Genomic DNA, 22,747 nt, shown 5'->3' on the forward strand with positions numbered 1-22,747 from the left:
GTGCAGTTATTTGCTCATAAACCACAGTTACTGGACACGTTAAAGTTCTGACTTGAAGATGGTGCTATAGGCAAAAGTTAGGGGATCAACAAACTGACTGTAGTTCGTTCTGGCATGAATGTTAAGCACAAATTTCATATTAATCCACTGTTGAGACATTTCATTCAAAGGTACAAATGTCAACCTAACAGGGGAACATCATCAAAGTTACAGCATATTGTAATCATTTGTCCTTTCAAGGGATGACACCTGGTAGTTGTTAAGATTTTTCATTGTAGATGACTGACCTGTTTATACATGATTTAATACATGTGTTTAAAATTCAAGGTCCAATTACTATGTTTCAGCTAGAGCTTTCAGTCATATCTAGTAGCTTTTGCATCAAATGCAGTTAAGAGTTGAGGAGTATTTAAAAATAAATGTGCTTTAAAAAAAGATAAGACTTATCTGTTTATACTCCAGTTACACAGATGATTTACAGCAGGAGATTGTCTGTCATGTGATGAATGCAAAAGTTGTAGTAACAGCTTGTGGTGTGGCCACTATGAATATTTCATAGCCCAGCGTTCTTCCTGGGGGTTTCGTCTAGACTCTGCGAGTTAATTGCTTATAAACTGCTTATGCTGCAAGTGAAGAAGGTGAAAAAATGTAAAACGTGTAAACTATTTTCAGTAGGATACATTTTCAAACTTGTAAACATGAAAGCATCATAATTAAAATCATGGGCTCTGTATCTGCAGCTTTGGATGTAGCTGTAGATTCTGTTTAACAGCCCCAGCACCCTTTGGGTCAGTGCATGAGGTTTTTTGAGGAACCAGTCTGGCCATAGCTCTTGATGACTTCCTTTTTACAGCAGCATTACCTCAGCTTGACTCGTCCCAAAGTGCACAAGCAGATAGCAAAATCACCCCTACAGCTGCCCCATGACAGGCACCTCATTCAACCGTCCACCACTGAGCTGCAGAGGAAAAAGATCTCATGCAGCATTGACCTAATAACTAACAACATGTGGAGGTGAGGGCTCCAATGATCCTGGCAGGATGAGCTACACTCTAGGTGCACTCTGAAATGAGGCTCATGTCATGATAAAGCCACAGAAGGGCAGAGACCTAATGAACACCTTTTTTATGGTCATTTGTTGGCTTTTTCTGCTTTTTCTGCTTTTTTTTTTATGAGACAGCTGGGAGTGACTCAGAGAGGGGCAACACCGTCCTGAAGCGGATCTGAACACACATGAACTGCGACAGTTTAATATCAGAGCAGTGAATAGGACACACCATGGTGCATTAAAAGTTTAAAAAACATTTGACCTATTTTTGCCTACAAAATACTGCAAATTATTAATAATTACATAATAAATCATTGTATAGTTCTAGTTACCAGAACATTATTTAAGTAAATATTTTAAAATATTTTCCTGATTGTCAAGGTAAACGAGAACTTTGCCCATATGAAAACAGATGCAAAATTTAGCATGTAGACAAAAATTTTCTAATTGAACAGAGGGGCAGCACTGTTGAGGGGTTATTAGCACAGCTACCTCAGGCACTCCGGTTTCCTCCCAAAGTCCAAATAGATGCATGATATGTTAACTGGTGACTCTAAATTGCCTGTAGCTGTGAAAATGAGTGGAGACATGTCTTGGGTGTACCCCGCCTTACACAAAAGGACAAATGGGATAGGCTTCAGCTCCCAGTGACCCTGAGGATACATGGTTAAAGCCCATATCTGGATGGTAACAGTGACAGAGAAATCTATTCCTTGACTCAAATTATCCTGAATACCTTATAAAACAATACAACAAAAATATATGTTGCCTTTTGCATGAAGGACACAGTTCTAAAGTCTCATTATTCTCCTTATACCTGCTTTAATAATTTTCCCAGATGTTTCTTAAAATCCACTGCTGTCAGTGCAGCACATTACTAACTTCAGCAAAAGCAGATTGAAGCATGTTAGGGTGAATCAGTACAACACAAAAGGTGATTGACAATTTAGGTGAATACCTGCACTGAACTTAACTGACTGATAACGCAGATGACTTTATGAGTGTGCAGAGGGCACTGTTTTTCCATTCATTTTAACTCGTCACTGTCAAATTGAAACCTTTTTTGCTACAGGGTCTTTGTTGCAAACAGTTTGAACTAACAAATTTCGGCAGATCTGTGTATCACTGTGGGTGTCAAATGGGTATTGGATTTGAATCTTAAATCAAAGAGTTTTCAGAGTTCACAGATAGTATATCTGTTTGAGTGATGTTTATTTAGCCACGCAAACAGAACTGAAACTTTTGATATTTGGCTTCATGTTGCAGTGAATAGTTAAAAAAAATAATACAATTATACGGTACAAAGAGAGGACCATAGAGATTATAAGAATCTAAAAACTTCTTTTTTAGTTATTAATCTGGTTTTGGATCTTTTACATTACATTTGTCTACAAGTTCAGTTTAGTTACACAACAGCTATATTTTCCTTGGGGGTGACTTATAAAAGATTCAGAGCTGATCAAAGTTTGGCCGATCATTTCAATATGTGTACAGACCTAGTCAGTGTCAGCATTTGTTGTATGTTTCCATGCAGTAGAAACTACTACTTTTGTTTTTAATGAGATCTTTTAACATCCCTGCAAGGTATTTGATGTGCAAATGAATCAGTCTACTATCATGTTGCACATACTTAATATTGGACATACTATACTTTTGACAAAAAATTGTATATTCAACACACCCTTGTGAGGTAAGGCAGTGTGTTATTAGGATGGAACACTCTCTCTTATGCTTAGATGTTTTGTCATTGAATCTCTGGTGATCTCCTTTGTAGGACTTTATAAATGTTGTATCTGCTGTTGTCTGACCGAGTTCCTACACCATTTTGTTCTGTTGTATAAGATGAAAATAAAGTTTCTTATGTATTAGACATGATAACTTGTTAACACTCTGTCTGTGTCACTTAAGAACATATTTGATAAGAAATAGTCACAGGGCTTTTTTTTCCATTTCTGCTGCCATGTTAGCTGATTATTGTAATAAGTTTAGATGAAACTGTACTTAGTATTGTTTTTTTGGTAACACAATACTAAGTGCTAAGTGCTTCACTTTGTAGATGAAAATTACTGGTATTGTTTCATTTGTGTGCAATGACAAATAGTGATGATAAATTTACGAATTCACTGCCATTATTGAGTTTTCATTATTTACTGGCTGATTAAAAAATATCCAGGAGCATTAAGCTATCAAGGTGAATTTTATTTTCTGCTGCAGCAGTACATGTACTGTAAAAAATATGATATGACGATATGAAGGAGTTAATTTTTCATGAAATGGCACACTTAACCCTGAAATATGTTGATGGCGTACAAATGATGAAATGTGAGTTGACAGATAATATACTGTAAGCGTGCTTGGCCTGAGAAATATGGAAAAAGGACTAATATGATAGTTTCCTCTCACCCCTTTTTCGCTCACTAGAATAGAATTTTAATTTGAAATGTATTCCAAAATCACCACATGAATTTTTCTCAAACTGAAGGCAACCACTGTTAGCAGCCTGAAAGATGGCAACTTTCTTTCTTTCATTCTGAAGATTTTAGATTTTAAGATGTTTACTTCAGCAAGGTGCGTATTAGCTGTGAATTCATGTCCTGGCTCTGTTCACTTGCTTTTTGTGAGCTTGGCAGTGTTTTCTATGAGGGTGTTAGGCTGCTAGATGTTTTAATGCTGTCCCAGCGACCTGCTTTCGGGTAGTTTATGCTCTTCTCCTAACAGCTGTACCTAGTGTGATATTTGCATTGGTAAATTAAAAGTTTGTACTGGCTGAATATGTGTTGGCTTTCCAGTTTATTTCCCTCTTTTTTCCCTGTAGGTTCTTGCAGTTTTGTTTGAGGGCTTCCAAAATCCCACAACTCCCATGGGCTGGATTAAGGACTATTTATGCAAAAAGGGAACCAACTCTTCACATCATAATCACAACCGGACATGCGTATTGTGCTTTAACCACTGAAATATCTACATAACTGAGTACAGATGAATGTATATTTTTGTTATTGTTATTTGGGATGTATAACACAAAGCCACGGTGTACAGCTTAATCCACCTTGACACTCAGAATCATTCATGTCTGTCCAGCCCTCCTCCTTGTTCTAAAACAGCTTTGCTTTGTTGTTAATGCTCTGCCACACACTGCACAGCCCTTTGGGTGGCTGTAGTTATCAAATCACAATAAAAAACAATGCTACAAAATGTACTTATCAAGCAAAATGTATTGCTTTTCTCTGATTGATTAGAAGGACGAGCCTTACACAAAAACTTCCTCTGCACTGCTTTCACTGCTGTTCAATGAGTCTGTGTCACGGGAGGCTTCGACAGCACCTCTCTACATTAGCATAAGCTAATTTCTAAAACCACATTCGAAAAATGTTGAATGCTGTAGCTTTAAGATGTCTGAGAGACTCATTAGACTGTATAATTAACTGCAAATGCCATGAAGCCAAAGAGACTATTGGACTGTTGATGAAAAAAAATTATCACCAACCTCTACTTTCACTACTTCTACTACTTCCACAAATAATATTTACAATAGGCCTGAAATGATTCCTATTATGATGCTAAATTGTTGGTAGTCCTTAAAGCCCTACACAAAACATTGCTGCCGGCCTTCTGATGTTATTACTCTCATTGTGTTTGTTTGGTGGCATGATTTTCCCTGGAGGTGACGATAAAGCCAAGCTGACAACACTGTAAACCCGCACAGAGACAGTATGAAACATCCATACATCAATTTTCAATATCATGATGCTGAGCTACACTTATTTTTATTCACTTTGACACTCATCCTCACACTGCCTCCAATGAAGTTAACATCACAGAAGTTTTTCATCTTCCCTAGGACCCAACATAGTGAGACAAACAATGGCCATTTGAGGTGTGTGGAAGATCTGTGACTTGTTTGAAGTTGCTTCCAGCTGCGTCACACAGCTTTTTATCGGGTCCAAAGCAGGTGTAATAAAGTGGACCACTGAGCGTGTCCATGCCTGTAGCCAAGCATGAAGTTCATCTACATGCAGCTACTCTCTGTACTCTGATTATGTCATGCCATCTGGAAGGCTTTGCATACTAGAGGAATGTCATGGGCTTGTACTCCAACTGCAGGACTGCTTTCAGGGAGTTACCATGGTGATGGAGGAGGTGAAAAGCAGCAGGCCCTGATAATCAGAGATAGTGTGCTATAAAGCGTGGGATACTCTAGAGGATACAATCAAAGTAACAGTGAAAAAGATCTCACAAAATGTCAGGGAAAAAAAACATTTGTGTTTGTGTGTGATTACAGTAAACTAGATTTGATCCCATGAGAAGCAGGACAAGAATGACCAGTAATTACTGTAAAACGTAATATTAAAAGCAGCTAATGTACTGTCACGTGGAAGACCAGACAACAGGATGTATCAGGTAAATGAATCAGTCATTTCAAACGTTATCACTGCATTAAATTGCCTTAATGATTTATCAAGTATTTCAGAAGGGGCACAATCCGCCAACCTTCCTTTCACCAGCGTTGTAATTACGACAGAAAAATAAAGTTGTTGTTGTTGTTGACGTAAAGGTCACACAAAGAAGAAAGTGGATGGGTAGGATGAAAGAATGCAGGAATTTAAACCAGTTGTTTGTTTTCCATTTCAAAACGTCAGTCATCCTCTCCAATCAAGCCTTGATACTTTCTTAAAACTAACAAGTGTTGGTGCTTAAACCTGTTATGTTCTGCATTTATTATTATAAATGCTAATTATTATAAAAAATCAGTGTTTATTGTTAACTACAGTAAAAGTGCTTCACAGTTGCTTCTCGTTCAACCCTTTTATACTCACCCATCCGTGATGGCAGTTGCCATGCAGAGCATTTACCTCGATGACAAAAGACACATCGGACACATGGTATCGGCTTGCTGAGCCGACTAGGACATGGAGTAGAGCCCTACTAACCTGCAACTACATTTCCCAAATGACGATTTCATGGGGTGATAACATTTACAGTAGGTAAATGCATAATTGATTGAATACTTATAATTTATATCATAGCCTTGAAATGATTAGTCTTTTCACTATTCTCATTCATTTCTTCAATACATACATGACAATTCCTTATCCCCACTACAGTACAGTAGCTATGTTACAGTGAAGTAAAGCTTAGTTTTTGCACAGAAGTTTAAAAAAGGCCTTTCTTTGCCACGTAATAAAATGACCTGTGCTATAAATTTCTACTTTGTGATATTATAAAGATTTAGTTCAATCTCCCAGCAGGGCACACTAAAAGCAGAATATGAGTCTGAGAATTGTCGAGTCTCCTGCTGTTTAAAAATACCAATGGAAGAACTCGTAATGGCCACTCATTCTTTACTGTGAGTGATTTCCCTTGGTGTTCTGGCTCTGCAGAACATCTACACCATCCCCAACTTTTTACTCCGTTGTGCCACTAATCACCTCCTGGGTAGACAAAACTGAATTATTCAGAGACTGAATAATGAGGTGCACTGAACATCAGGGAACACAGATACTAGGAGAAAGGTGAGGTGTGACAAAAGACAACATTCATTAAAAGCCAAACAGAGCAGTGTTGATTGGCTGAAAGCCCAGAAGAATGTACCAGTCCAGAAATATTCATTTTGTTACAAACTGTAATGGAAATGCAGACATTAGGCCATTATATAATCATGTCAGAATTACAATAACAAAGAGATAAAAGCCAGAACAAAGTGTATACAGGTCCAAGGTCCATGGTTGCAAACATAATTTCAAGACAAAGATGGGGAAAATATCAAATTAGGTTGTTATTTACCAAAATGTACAAAGGCACTACAGTCAGGGTTGGCCTTGGCCTAAGTCTCTGAGGATCCTCTGTCCCAACAGATAATGTAGCGTAAAGTGTTGAGGAGTGGCTTGTGATGGGGCTCTACATTTGTATACACTTCACTCAGCTGTAGTTATCTTGCCCCATTGACGTACACTAATTTACAGTAAGGTTCAGCGTCTGCAGATTCTTCGTCAATTTTATCATTTCATCTCTTTACAGGGGGATCAAGCTGTGTAATTGGATGAATAAGGTTTAATACTAAGTAAACGTAACTGTCAAGGTGTCATTCAATAGAAATTAGCACTACACGATCATCAGCATCAACAAAAAAACTACAGGTATTCTACAATCAAAATAATAGTTGGTACTGTAGTTGCCCCAAATCCTATACTGAGTTAGAAATGGTTGTTTGATGAAAATTTTTTTTTCTTTTGGCTTATCCTGTGAGTTTAGGGTCACCACAGCAGATCATTGTCTGCATGTTGATTTGGCAGTTTTTACGCCAGATGGCCTTCCTGACAACCCTCCCCAATTTCTACCGGGCTTGGACCGGCACTGCACAGCTGGGGAGGGCTGTTGGGGGTTCGTCATATAGCCGGGACCAGGCCGGGACCAGGGTTTGAACCACTGACCCTGGTCCGTTGAAGACTTCCTTTACCAACTGAGCTGCAGCCGCCCCTGGTTGTTTGATGAAATTTAGTTCAGTTCATTTACAGCAGCTCTGTATCCCAACATTTGCAAGTGTCAAGGGTCCACAAGAATTTTTAAAAGACACTTGGATCATGTTTTTAAACTTTTTATTAATTTGTAGCATAAACCCAGATTTACTTTGGGAACTCAATTCCCTCAGTGCCCAACTAATCTTACTAATCTCACAAAGTCCAGATAATACCCATTGTCAAAATGCATGCTCCTAAACATCGTTTATTGTTGGTGTTTTAATGTAATTCTTTAGTGTTTATTACTTGCAATGCCTTGTAACAATAATGTATTAATTAAATTTTTTTAACAACAACTCCAAAATCCAGCCCTCAAACCCTTAATTAAGATGAAGATGGGTAGAATTTAGTATGCTCTTTCAATGCATTATTAAAATCTTAGCTGAAAATGCAAAGGGATTACACATTCATATTACGAGAGGGCTTTGCATTTTTTTCCCTGAATGACTTGTTTATTTCAAAATAGATAAGCAAAGATAAGTTAGGATTTATTAACGAGGAAAGGAAATTGTGACATTAATCATTTTTCCACTCATAGCCCAGAGACCCAAAGTGTTTGTGTGAATCAACCAATGTAACAACATTTAAAAGATTCCCAGTTTAATTAAACAGTATTTTATGCTGAATGCCAGCTGACATTCTCTTTTCTAACCTTTGCTTGTATAAACGTCAAAACAGTTTCTACAGCAGTTGTCTGCATCACATATGAAGGGTATTAATAGGTATTCTCTACAACCAGTTATCACCTTGTCCAGATGGAGAATATCACACAATAAAACATGAAGAGAGGAACCAAGGTGTCTTACCTCATCTTGATAGATGAAGAAAAGCATGACGGACAGAATCTCCAGCAAAAAGATGAGCAGGAGGAGGATAAAGAACTGTGGAGATACAAAGGAAAGAGAGAAAGACAGTTGAGTCGCTTAACACAAAATATATAAATGTGGTGGAGTCCACAATGGGGAATAATGGGTATCTGTCTGTGACGAATGAAGTATAAATAGAAAAAAGTAGTGTTAAAGGTGAGAAAAAGTAAAAAGAAATAAAGGAATGGAAAGAGTTGGTGAAGCAGGAACGATGGTGGAGCTGTGGATCGTTCGGACTCGATATTTCTAACTGACAGGTCAAGAGAGCAGAGCGAGTGAGGGAGGAGGGGCAATCAGAGCGAGCAGTGTGGACTGGGTAAAGTGATATACAGCTTTCCTCCATCCACTTTTGAATTTGTAAAGGAGCCACATTTTATCCGTCGCTCCGTCTTCAGCCACCCCTCCTTGCTATGGCTGCTTGATGGGTGATACATCTTCTTCTCGTGAGCCCATGTGAGTGCTTAAAACAGTTACGAGCTCATCCATCAGCTACTCTGCTAGGACATGGCTCTTTCTCGCACACATGGGAGTGACTAGAGCATGGAAGGGTAAAATGTTCTGAGAGACAATGATATAACATTTCAGGGGGTTCGCAAAGAAGATCTTGATGAAATGGTGTTAGATTATCATTTGGTGACTGTAAAGGAACATATCTACTGTACAAATATTATTTGAACTAGTAAACTTGAACTTTAGGTGACAGTGGTGGTCTGCCTGTTGGAAATACAGACACCTGCCTCCTTATGTGGGGGCACTCTTTCATCTAACAATCCTGTATGGCAAAACAACCTACATAAGCATAAAGGTTGGAGGACGTACACATAATTAAGTTAAGTTATCATGTTTCCTTTGTCTTACTTCTATGTTTCTATTGCACTTTGTAGCTGCCCTTTGCAAGTTGCTACATAAAAAGATTACATTTGTTTACACTTTCACAAAACGGCACCACCAAAGTGTGTCAAATGAGCTATTAGCAGGTCCTGTTTGCAGTATACCCATGAACGCACAGGCAGGTGGTGTGTTGTAATGCTAACACTAACAAGCCTAAGCTGGTGAACATGGCAAACATGTCTCTCAAACATAAGAACGTTACTGTGCAATGCTGGCATTGGCAGTAGCACTGAGCTCAAAGCACCCCTGGGGCTAAATACAACCTTATGGAACTGCAGGACATACTTAGTTTGTTATTTAAATATCTTTTCTTGAGAACAACTCACAAAAACATCAGACCATCTCACAGATTTCTAAAGTAGAAATGTTGTTTTTAAAAGACATCATGGCTACATGCCCTCTGTGTATTCCAGTCGTTTGCTTGACAGTGGATGTGTGTGTTGCTATAGTTCACAGGACTGGCATCCAGCAGGGCTGTCAGGTGCCCCCAAGGTCTTTTGGCAGCACCCACATGAATTAATCACTATGTGTGGAAAGGATGAAAGTCTCTGAGGCAACACTGGAAGGTGAGGAACCAAGTAGGTAAGAAAGCGATGGCAGAATACAGACCACTCTGAATGTTATGCTTTACAGTTAAGAGAAAAAGTGTGTGTCCCCTTATATTGAGAAAAATAGTAAAACAAAGAATGTTAGTTTCATCAAAATAATATTTTGCGCATGTTTCTGCATCATCAGAAGTAACAAAAATCCTCAATATATTTAAAAAGAAAGTAAAAAAATTATACTGGTGCAATGGTTCGCATCAGGTGTCTGATCTAAAAACAGTCAACACTTAATACTTGATGAGTTGCCCCTGGTGTGACAATCAAATCAGGCTTGCATTTTAAATTTGCCAGTGAGTAGATCTCCAGGGGAAATCTTAAGCAGTTTGCAAAGAGCAACAAAAATATTGGGATTGGGAAAAAAGCCGACCTTACAATGACCTTAAATTGAAATTGAAAAACCTCATAAAGCTGGAGAGGGATATAAAGCATTTTTAAAGCAAAGCCTCCTACCATCAGTCAAAAAGTTCAAAATGAAAATCCTTCAGCAAGACAATGATCCAAAGCACAATACAAAGTCAACTCAGTAAGGGTTCAAGAAGAACAAGATTAATGTTTTACTCTGACCGTCTCTGGACTTGAATATCATTGAAAACCGCTGGATAGATTTGAATAAGGCTGTTCAACCAAGGCAGACAACCAAGCAGACTGGTAGACTTTAAACAAGTATGCCATGAAGATAGGGCTAAAACTACGCTCTAAAGGATACCAGCAATATGTGCATTACATTAGATAATCTAAAAACACATTATTTGTTTTACTCTTGTTGCCATATCAACATAAGTGGATTTCAACACTTCAGTGTTAAAGTGAAAGGTTAAATTTGTAGTAATACTGCTATATATTACTAGCACTTGCTAGTAAAGATTTGCATTGTTTCTACACAGAAAGCATTGCTAAGAGTCAAACATGTTGTCCAGTCCCCTGAATTGGCACATTGGGCCAAAAATGTTTTTTGTTTCCATGTTGTACATCATATGTTTTCTGCACCAACCCTGTCTCCACACTCATGCTTGGTCTATACATTTAGTTTACATAATGATGATCTCATAAAGATAAAACTTTTCTAGGTTGTGGAAAAGATTTACATGTAAAAAAAAAAAAAGAAATCACAATAAATACGATTTAAATCTGACTTTGCTCGTAGTTCAAAGTCCTAGCTATGTTTTGGAGGAAATGCACAGTTGGATTGAGCTTTTTATACATGTGGCCTAGTGGTCACTAGAAAAAATTGCTGAATATAATTTTTACAACCAGAAAAACAAGCACATTTGAATTGCTAAAATATTCAGATGTTAATTGCCATTTGATCACACTATTTGGAGTCCTAAATCATTCAACCTTGACATAAACAAAGTCACTGTTTGATAAAAGGTAAAACAAAGACATACTGTAAACTTAAATCTACAAAATACATACATTTTCTCTACTCGCTCTCCTTTTTACTATCGCACACCCGGGCTCTCTATGACTCTTTATTCTACTGCATTCTTGTGTGCTTTTTAGAGCCATAAAATTACAGAGTGGAGGGACATCGTTAAGAGTGAGCAAATGCTACTCAGAAGTACTTGGAAAACAAACAGGCTCATCCCCTGTGGCTCTAAGGATATTTCCCCATTAATCTGCTCTATATAAGAAATTGAAGCCCCTCTTTGTTAGGCCACAGGCAATGGCCAGACTCAATAGGATCATTTGAAAGCAGAAGACTGCGTTTAGCTTTTATAATTTAGTACAAGAAAAAAAGTGAATTAGCTTTAGGAATTTAAATGTGCTGCATTACACTGGTTACTATTATTAAATGGTTTTCAGAAATGCCTGTAAATGATAAAAATCCATCTGCGAACTATGTATGAAAGCTAATAATAATGAAAGCAATAACTGTGTACCAATTATGTTAAGTGCAGAGGAATCATTCTGAAGTAGTTACTTCCTTGATGAAATATAATTTGCTTAAAAGATGCAACTTCCCAGTCATGTTAGTTATCATAAAATATCTAAACAGCTGGTTGAGAATGTTCCTTTTTCTCTGAGTGAAAGCACAATTTTAATTGAGACATAAAATTTGTTCCAAATTGTTTTGCAAAGCCGATGCTGACTGTAATGTTACCCTTACTTGTGTGACAGACACAGCAGGGAGTGGAAATACATTTACATATGCTCTTCTGTTTTGTAGTTGTTTGTGCTTTAAGTAAGGCTTGTGTAAACGGTCATTGATACTAAATACATATGTCAGCTAAAACCTAAAATTGAAGCTGGGGGTTGGTTTGTTGTGTTGTGCGCTTGTCACTGTGATAAATTATTATAAACAAAGACTTGATTCCATTACAAAAGGACCAAAGCAGGCTTTCCTGGATTGCCATTATTCAAACTGAAATACATTATTATGTTTGCAACAGCAGCTACCAGCAGCATAACTACAGGGAAGATTTATAGTAGAACAGAACAAAAAGGAAACAAAAAAGAGTTATAAACTGGTTTATATGGAGCAAAAAGCATTATAGCTCACTAAACTGTTGTCAAACAACATTCTTCTCTTCAGAGATTCTGCTGATTTGCAACTTAATCCTTGTCCACTAACCATAGTTTATGGAAAAAGTAGTCAGATCCTATACCTAAAAGTAGAATATAAAAATAATCCATAACAAATGAATCCTCTGCATTCATAATTGTTTCTTAAAGTAGTGATCTATTACCTGTAAATGTACATAAAATATATTGAAATTAAAATTCACCTTGAACTGAAATGTTTCCACTGACTGATGAAGTAGAAAGTAGTTGTTTTCCTTCAGGAGTAAGTATTTTTTTAAAAGTAATGTAATGTTACGTCTTTTTTTCTGATCCAAAAAATGATCCGGACCATGAACCTAAAACCACAACCTGATCTGAATAGTGAGATTTTGAACAATTGTACTACTAAAGTACCTTAAAACAACAGAATTTTTTTTGCAACATGGAGACGGTGGAAACCTGTTGACAGCTTATCACTGACCTACAACCATTCTTTAAATGCATATTGTAAATTTGATTATATTATTAATCTTTCTTAGCTCTGTTGGGTTTCCCACATCTCTGACGGGGACATTTCGGGCTTGTTAGCGCTCACTGCTCCAACATGGTCACCGGCCGCTCGCTTGCTGTGTCTGCTGTTTGGCTTTAAGCAGCCACTGTACAGTGGGTCTTCAGTACTTTTTCTCTGCTGCAGCCAAAAACAATGTGTGAAGCAAAACTGTAACGTACATCGAACACCTAAACAACGGACTGAAAATCCTTTAGAAAAGGAGGGATTTGTAGATTTGTGTTGTAGTTCTTCTTTCATATTAATATCCCATTGTCAAGCACCTTCCACCCCTGAATACTGTGTAGTATAAATCTACATATATAAACCATCACCCCCTGTAATACTTTCTTTATATTGCAGAAAAGATATCTTCAAATCCTTCCTCTGATCATACATCAGAGCAATAGTAAGTAAGATTAATTTTTGGCTCCAAGATGCCTTATTATTCTCTTGACCAGATAACACTAAGAATATAAAACCAGAAGAGCTGTACGGTTTTCCAGTTGCTACTGCTCTCCCTGTGAAAGCGTATAGTACAGATAGTACTGACATGTGTAATGGTCTATATAATCATTTCAGTCTATCGCTGAGATAAAATTCAGTAAAGTGGTCCTTTAAGACCTCTCAATTGCAGTTGTGGTGGGCTAGTATCCTGTGGGTTTTTCTTCCATTACATTTTTTGCTCCATGAGAGTTAATGAACCACAGCTGGTCTGTGTCTAACTGACGCCTGTAGGGAGGAACAAAAACCTGCAGGACACCAACTCTCAAGGACCAGAATAGAGCTCCGCGGGGTTAAGCTTTAAGTATTCTCATGCCTGCATGTTGTTTTATTGCAGTTGTGTGGTTTGTAGCACAGAAAACAGGGTCTGGAGAGTTGGGATTTGTCTTGTAACATTTAATTTACAATAAAATAGGCTTTCATGTATGGGAAGATTTTTTTATTTATTGAATACTAAAGTCTAAATGCAGACTGCACATATTATTACACCAGTAACCTCATCCCCCCTTTTGCAAATACTCATGTTTTTTTTATGGCCAGTTACACTGATATCCCTTTTTAGTAGATTGATGTGTTAGCATTGAGGATGAGAACAATAATCAAACTTCAGGAATTGATTTTCTTGTATTCATTCATGCTGTAGTGTCTAGTTATTCCACTAAATAACCCACAGTGTGTTGATAGACACACTGTGTCAAGCACACTGTCCATCAGTGCCTGTGTGATCGATACCTTTTCGGATCTTGCTGCTTTGACTGTACATGGAGGGAGGCCTTTGAGCTAATAGCTGTGTTTTTTATGTGGAGGGTCTAAACCTTTGTACAGGTACTATACACAGTCCCCTGTAAAACCGGTCAGTGTAAACCATCTGTTTCGATTTCCACCTCTTTGTTCAGGCATTTTTGACTAATTTGTGGGCAAATTAGGTCATAGACAAACCTCACCTCCTCTGTACCCTTTGACTTACACTAGTATCGACTGTCCAAATTCACTGATGTGAAACATGACTTTAATTATCCAGTAATTACCCTGATAAAAATTGAATTTCTAGAGACATTTGGTGTCCACAAATGGCTCTTATTTTCAGCTTAAAAGGACAGGTATTGAATTTTGTTTCAAAATCTGTTATTACTGGTGCATTATACTCAAATGACTTCCCTTTTCTAAAGCTCTTACAGGAGTTGGTTACAAATCAAAAAGAGTGTTGTGTTCACTGCCACTGCAGAGGAATAAATTTTGTTAATGTACATTATTTTGTTTGGGGCTGCATAGGTTTGCTAACACTACCAATATTTATGTGCATAAGGCACAAACTGTTCCACTTGTTGTACTTGGAGCAGCAACTGGTTCTACAGTCAGGTGTTTCATCTACAAGAGAGACATAGAACTCTTGCTTACTTTATCGCAGTTTATGAGAAGTGTAGGACACCAATAGTAGCTAAATTAGAGCGGAAGAATCATTTTAAACACACAAAATATTTTTTAAGGGCATGACAGTGAATCAGGTTACTATAAACTATAACATTTAGCTTTTACTTTTAGTAGTGAACCAAATGTTGTGTTCACTGGATTTATTACCACTGACTTTGTTAAATTCAGAGAACCAGATATTTTATAAGGAAGTTCTTATCTGTTGTACTGATGATTCAAGTGTGAATGTTTTATGTACTTGTGAACCTTGGGTGAGCATCAATAGTATAGGTTTTTCAGCAAATTATCAAGTTTTATTTCAAGATTAATGGACACGTGAAATATCTTCTTACAGCGCATTCTTCACAATTTTATTTCTAATGTTGCTTTGGCAGAAAATACATTTTTTCAAGCTAAGGAGATGAAAGAGAATACAAGGAAATGACAAGCTATGTGTTAAAATGTTTTTATGAAATTTTACATAAACAAAAATGTTAAAGATGTCTTTGAATGAATCCAAATAACACAATCACAAAAGCAAATCTTAGATAACTGTAAGTCAGTTGTTTTCAACAAATTAGAAAGCACACAAAATGCTATAATACTTTTTTCTGAACACGACTCAACAGCAGTTCCTGAAATACCTCGCTGCAATGTTGCAGTGCTCTGTGTTCCTCATCAGTGATCAATTAGCCCTGAAATTTGAAGGGAGAAGATTCTTTTCTAATCTCCATGAAGAGCGGCTGCTCTGTCACTCATTAAAGCAGACTTATAATTTACCCGGCCTCATTATATTGACACAGCACAGGACTTGGTCTGGTCATGGTGGGGAAAATGTCATGGATCATGCTAATGATCAACACTAAGACTCATTCCCACAGGGATCATAATTGCTTACTCCTGCTGTGCCATTTTTCTAATGATTGATTCTATTTCTCCCCACACAGAATTATTCTTTCCAATAAATACTGTGCCATGGCAGTGGTGCTTGATTACATGAGCTTGTTTGTTTCTCAAAATATTTATCAATCTGATCAAGGGTTCATACTTTCATCAAGGGTTCTACTTTATTTGATGTCAAATGCTTTCTGTACCATGATTTGCAATCAGTGAGTATGCAGTTTTTCTCTATACCAGTTACACTTCTTTTTTTACCCTTATGTAGTACTGAACAGGAGGTACTGAAAGTTTAGGACATATTTACAGTACTTAATTGTGACTGATACTTTCCCAGTGGGCTTTGAAGCTGTAGGTAATTATAATATATTAAGAACTTTTTGATAAATGTAAATACAGATTTGTGGACGAGTGATTTTTTAAAAAGTTGCAAATGTTAAATATAATGTCTGAAACAGAGGAATGTGGATGACTTGAAATGCAACCAGGAACCAGGAAATAACCTGATCAATACAATTTACTGTCAATCACTGTCCTGTAGCATCTGCTCGTATGATATATTTGTATACTGTACGTTGGTCATACGAACTTATTTGTTTAAAAGTGCCTAGAGACTAAAGAGTGTTGCTGTTTCCTGTGATTCAAGCATTGGAGACAGAACTTCAACATAACTGACAACAGCTCTTTAAGTCCGAAACAAACAAGGGTTTTTTCTGGATTTTTGGGGTGGGTCTTCAACAGTCCCTACAAATCCAAATTTCCTTATAGCTGGGGGGTGTTCTGTGGGCACAGGTAAATAAAAACAATGAAAGAAAAAGAAAACCAAGCGTAATTTCACTTTCCTTACAGAGTGTGATTAAATGAAAGAATTCCCTGTTATCGAGACCAAAGATTTAGGTAACTGCTTCCAACGGCTAATGGAAATTAGCCGTTGATTACCTCTTTTTACCTGGGAAAAATTATTTTAAAAAGTCAACAAATTTAAAATATTAACTTTTACTCCACTACATTTAATAGTAAAAATCTACTCAAATACATTTTTAATCACAGTTGTGTTACAATTAAGATGTTTCACAATGCAGCATTTTTTTTCTTTTTTAATAAAAACAAATCAATAATGAGGCAGGAATCACTCCACTAAACAAATCGGTGCAGGCGAGCATAGTGTTGGTCCCTCTGTTCTTAAGCCAGAGCAGTGGACCTGCAGTTAGTGCTGCAGAGCTTTCACTCTTTGATCTTTGATAAAATGCTCACAGTTTAGAACCAACCTTTGTAATTTAGGAATAATTCGCGCGGTTGCACAAAATCATTTTTTATATTGGGATTTTTACTTAAAAATGCCAATGAAATGCTCATACTGTAGTGAAGGTCTGGCAATAACAAAACTTTATTTGGACGTAATGTACTGAAATTCTGTTCCTATATGATGTTTTTAATTACAAAGTACAAAGTAGTGATGTGAGCCATATGGTAGAACACACAATATGGAATATGATGACGCTTGGTCTGGCTGATATATGGCGGTCAGTGATGATCACTTTTTAAGTTCTTGCAGCATTACCCAGGGAAAGTTTTTAAATTTTCATAGAGAAACTAACATTTCAATACCATTAATAACAAAATGTAATCTGAGAAGGTTGCATCATGACATAAACACAACATCTTTTTGAAAGGTAGTGCTAGCATCAACGCATCCAGGCAGTAACTCACCGTCAGCAGTAGAGGACGGCTCTCTTTGACAGCTCCCACACAGCCTAGACAGCCGATCACCATGATGATGGTCCCCACTGCAATGAGCAAGTTGGCTGCCGACAGGGAGGGAAGAGATGATGATAGGGTGGCAAAGTTTCCCTGGGTCACTGAGAGCCAGACTCCCACCCCCAGTATGCCACAGCCTCCCAACTGCACGGGAAACACAAAGAGGCATAAAGCTGTCAGTGTACAAACAACAGTCTCTAAACAGAAGCTCATCTGTGCCAAGACTCAAGAAGGAAACTCAAGACATTAGCAACAATTGAGGCAGTTCAGCTCTTTGGAAAATATGTTCATTGGAAGAGAGTTGGTGAGAAGATTATCACTCGCATTTGGTGTAAATTTAAGGCTATGCCAGCGGCTGGGACGCTTAACATAAAGATGGAGTCCGAGGGAGAAAGCTAGCCAGACACTGTCCAGTGGTAGCAAAATCCACACAGCATCACCTTCAAATGTCCTCATTTTGTAATTCCGTATAAAAACCACAGCGGTTTTATGGGGGCGTTATGTGCTGGACTTTTTTGCCAGCAAGTGGTAAGCTAATGTTGGTTGCCTGGCAACTGCTCACTGTAAGTCACTTAAATTTGATATTTAACAATGATGAGAGATAATATGTTAATTAGTGACCCAGCTAGCTAGCTGTTCCCCTGTTTCCTGTCTTTATGCTAAGCTAAACTAACCTTGTGTAGTCAGTCGCCTAATTTTTTACCCTCAAGCCTCATCTAATTCATTTACATTTACATTTACATTTAGTCATTTAGCAGACGTTTTTATCCAAAGCGACTTACAAGTGAGGTACAAGGCAGCAAAAATCTAAGTCAAGGAAAAAACATCAAACCAAAGTCATATCAGAAAAGTGTTCACAGTTCATGAGATGCAAATGCGAGAAAGAGCAGAAAGGAAGTTTTTTTTTTTTAAATAGATTTAAGTGCATAGGAAGATGTGGAGGAGTTCTGTTTTTAGCAGTTTTTTTGAATATTGGGAGAGAGTCAGCTGAGCGTGCGGAGTTTGGTAGCTCGTTCCACCATCATTGCGCTAAAAAGTTTCGCTTGGTGTCTTCTGTGCGGTGCTGGGACCACCAGACGTGGAATGAGGGAGTTGAGGTAAGCGGGAACTGTCGAGTTAACCACCCTACAAGAAAATCAACCAGTGTATGTCCCAAAATGTCAAACTTTAATGCTTTCAGTTTGCTTTACATGGTCCTGACCAAAGGGGAAAATAATAATAAAAGAACTGTCAGCATATTAATATACCTGATTTTTATTTGACTTCTCTGGTGTCACAAATAGCTTACAAAGACATAACTCATAAAGAGGTTTGAATACAGCTGCGTCCAGTATGCTATGAAAAGAGACAAGCAGATAGCAACAGCAGCAATTGTATAGTAGTATTACAGCTGTTACTATTTTCATGCTTTCTCACGAAATTTTCATCTTTATTCAATTACACAGTTATCTACAGTAGATATAGTGCTCTTTGGATCCCATTGTTTACAGTTTACATGAGAATCACCTGAATTTGAGTTTTGAATTATTATAATGCTAAATCACACATCTGCCTGTGTGTGTAGTAGCTGCTCTGTTTGCTTTCACAACAGAAAAAAACCACAGTGAAGTTTGGCTTGAAGCAGACCGAGATCCTCTTTTTCAGACGATCTCACTTTGGTGTTTTTGTGGGACAAACTGAATCACAGGCTAATTGGGGGGTAGAGAAAAAACATTGTAAAAAGTTTTTAAATGTGCTAAATGTGTTTATTGAGGACACAACAATCAATGTGTTAGCATATTACATCCTGTACAAACAGCATGTCTTACTGTAATAAGTTACTAAATGTGTGATCAAACTGAATGAATGAAAGTTTATCATAATTGTGTGAATTTTTCTTTCGGTTTGTAATCTGCAAATGTCCCTTGTTTTTAACTTCCAGCATATTAACTCATACGGGCTACATTTTAAAGTTATTTTCAGTGCAACACTTTCCTCTACTTAGTTATAATTTAGTTTCCTATGCTGCCAACATACTAATATACTGTCCACACACGTCCCGTGAGGGCTACTGTAGCTCACAAGTTGGGCTCCATCTTGGCACTTTGAGTGTGAAGATCTCAACTCTTGTTTTATAAGGATCAAATGTGTTTTAGCATTTCCATTAACAAGAAACTTGCCATTACACCTACTGGGTTATACTTTGGTTTGTGCAAATTATTTTTGTTCTGTTGTAGTTTATTTATTTCTAATTAATGTTGATTGAGGAGGCGGAAATTAAACATAGTAAGAGAAAGAAGAATGATGTGCAGCAACCAAGTTTAAACTGGAATTACACATGTCATCTTAGGCAGCTGTCCTATGCAGTCCTGGGATTGTCTCATTTTAATATTGAAAATTAGTTTTGGCCATCATGGTCTGTAATGTTTTGCTCATTTCAAAGAAAGAAAGCTGAAATTTTCATTAAACTAAATGAATTATGATATTAGACTCATTATCGCTTCCAGTAGAAAGGTTAGGCTTTTAATGAATGTGACCAATTGCAGTCGGATGGGAAGTGTGTTTTGAAGAATTCAGCTTCTCTGGGAGGACTGTCATGTTTGGAGTCAGATAGCCAGTGTGGATTATGTTTTTTAACTGATTATGTCTTTGAACAAAATTCATCACAACAACATTTTTGCCTTTTGAGGCATTAAGTGACAGTGAAAAACAGCACTTATGATGCACATCAGTCAGAATTTTCAAATTGATCTACTGGAGACATCCATCAAATGCACACACACAAACACACACACACACATGCGCGTGCACACACACACTCCACAGCCAATTGAGAACTCCCATAGGCAATAAGATTTACATGGCTAAATACGTGATTATTGTCTCCCCCCACGCACACACACTTTTCTTTGCATTTCCAGCTTTAAAGCAATATCTCATTTAATGAGCTCTTGAGCTAGAAGTAGGGCAGGGCAAAAATAAAAACCACTTATGTGGGGGCCTTATTCACTGAGGCAGGTTGGTGTTCACCATCTAACATAGCTGGCAGATTTCAGCAGCTTGCAAATGAAGGGTCAGTGTCGCTCACAACAGACCCTTATTATGCCACAGTGTATTCTCTAATGAACACTGACCATAGTGAGAAGGATGATGGATGAATCGACAGCTATAAACATTTAATATCAGATTCATAGGCATCCAAGAGGAGGATCTAACAATGTAGATACAGTTTACAGTTTCACACATGCACAGGAAGTGTTTATTTACGTCAAACTCAGTCCTTCAAAAACTATAAGGAAACGTTTTTTAAATTAAATGCACTGTTACTTGTAAAACTGCAAAGACGTTACATTTTCTGCATGTTAAATGTTCTTAGTTAACATACCGTAAATGGTACATTGCAAATACACAAATACTGAACATATTAGAAAATGGTCCTAGACAACGTATTTCTTTTCAGCAACTATATCAATATACAGATATCCAGACTGTGGTGTAACAGTTGTGTAAACACAGTCAGGGAATGACTGTTGAATGGCTTAGATAGAAATAAACTAAATGGAAATTTCAGTCGCAATTTGATTATAGTTTTAACAGAACCAGGATCTTTTTATAACCTTAACATAAGCGTTTTTGTTGACTAAACCTAAGCACAGTGTGGTATGGCAGAGTGCATTTCATCCAAACCACCCCTTGTGATTAAGTTTTTTTATTAAATGTAGAGCTGCATTTATTCATTAAATTATTATTAAATATGTTGCACTAGAACATAATGAATCTAGAGAGTTCCTTTCCTAAAAAGCATATATGTGATTTAGTTACGTGGAGTGTAATTACTGCGAGTCACAGTTCATAAATTTATGACTGTGTGCACTCACATAAAGTATTACAGACAATTTCTTTTTTCAGATTTATGAAGTCACTTACTCATGTGGCACTGTTTTATAAATCTAAGTGCATGTGGACAAGTCTAATATTCATTCTAACACCACTCAGAAAAGCAGCGTGGCGGTTCAATGTGTTGAGCATCAGGCTCGAATGCAGAGGTCTTCTGGTTCAAGTCCCACCACATTCTGCGACCTGTGGCTGCCCACTGCTCCCCCAGCGGGTTAAATGCAGAGCACAAATTTCATGCTAACATGTATATGTACTCAATGACGACCGATACGCTAATAAAACCTGTGTTTGCATATTGATAAACACTGACAACATGCTTACAAAATTCACACTGAGTGACATTATTCATGTGTGGACTGCTAAACAAAGCAGTAGTGACAAGGCTGAGATAATAGCCAGAAATGTAAATGACCTGTTTTCCAAAGACATGCAACATCAATGCCCTGTGGCTGCAGAACATGTGACCAGACAATACTGCAGCAACCTTACAGAATGTCCACAAGCAGACATCCAACATCAGGTGAAGGACATGAATCTGGCCAAGACATGACCCGCAGTTCTAAAAACAGCTAACGCTAACAATATGAATACAGTTTTGATTATATGATGGCCTTTTTGGACATTTATTCCCCATAACTCTCAAAATGGGGTCTTGTTTGTGCAGTTTGTTTTGACGTTACTTAAAAGTCATTCACATTTGCAGCTCTTACGGATGGTTTTACTCTCACGCCGATCAGAACTGGCCTTGATTAGCACCGGTCCTCAAAAACAGCAGCTTAAGCTTTTACAGTTGCACAGGTTTGCACAGTTTTAATTGAGGCTGGCATCTGGACTGCCTCTCACCAGCTCCCACTGCAGGTTTGCGTATTTGAAGCAGACTCTCTGTTACAGACTGATGATTAAGGCCTAGAATTGTGACTGGTCTCTGTGGGAGAACGTAGTTTTCTTCAATAAATACCAACTGAATCAAATGAATTGCCTTTATTGCGTGAAAACATCAGAAAACTTGAGAGCAGCGGAGCAAAAATATCCACACTAAAACCATTTTGATGGCGCTCTAAATTATTTCCTCTCCATAAAATATACATGTGAAGTAGATCTATTTGACTCCTGGGTTTGCAATGTATAATACAGGTGGGTTTTTTAATGACTACAAGAATATCAGTGCTCTGATCTCAAAGCAATTATGAGAACACCATCCAGAGCAGGAATACATATTAATATCGTTATATTTGTATGATTAAGATCCTAATCTGAATAAATACATACATGAAGGACCACCCTCTTTTGTTGTTGAGAATCCAGTGTTAGGTGGATTCCTCCAA

General features: G+C 37.5%; 1 protein-coding gene across 5 annotated transcripts in view; it reads right to left on the reverse strand.

The window, feature by feature from the left end:
- tspan4a (tetraspanin 4a) overlaps nt 1–22,747 on the reverse strand; it is a 104,493-nt gene that overhangs the window by 22,735 nt on the left and 59,011 nt on the right. For all 5 annotated transcript variants that reach the window (XM_067495717.1, XM_067495718.1, XM_067495719.1 and 2 more), the window contains 2 exons: nt 17,499–17,690; nt 8,370–8,444 (listed from right to left, as the gene is read on the reverse strand). In XM_067495717.1, the coding sequence (XP_067351818.1) occupies nt 8,370–8,444; nt 17,499–17,690 (267 nt within the window). The remainder of the gene's footprint in view (nt 1–8,369; nt 8,445–17,498; nt 17,691–22,747) is intronic.

Source organism: Channa argus, chromosome 2 (genome assembly GCF_033026475.1).
Source record: "Channa argus isolate prfri chromosome 2, Channa argus male v1.0, whole genome shotgun sequence".
Lineage (NCBI taxonomy): Eukaryota > Metazoa > Chordata > Actinopteri > Anabantiformes > Channidae > Channa > Channa argus.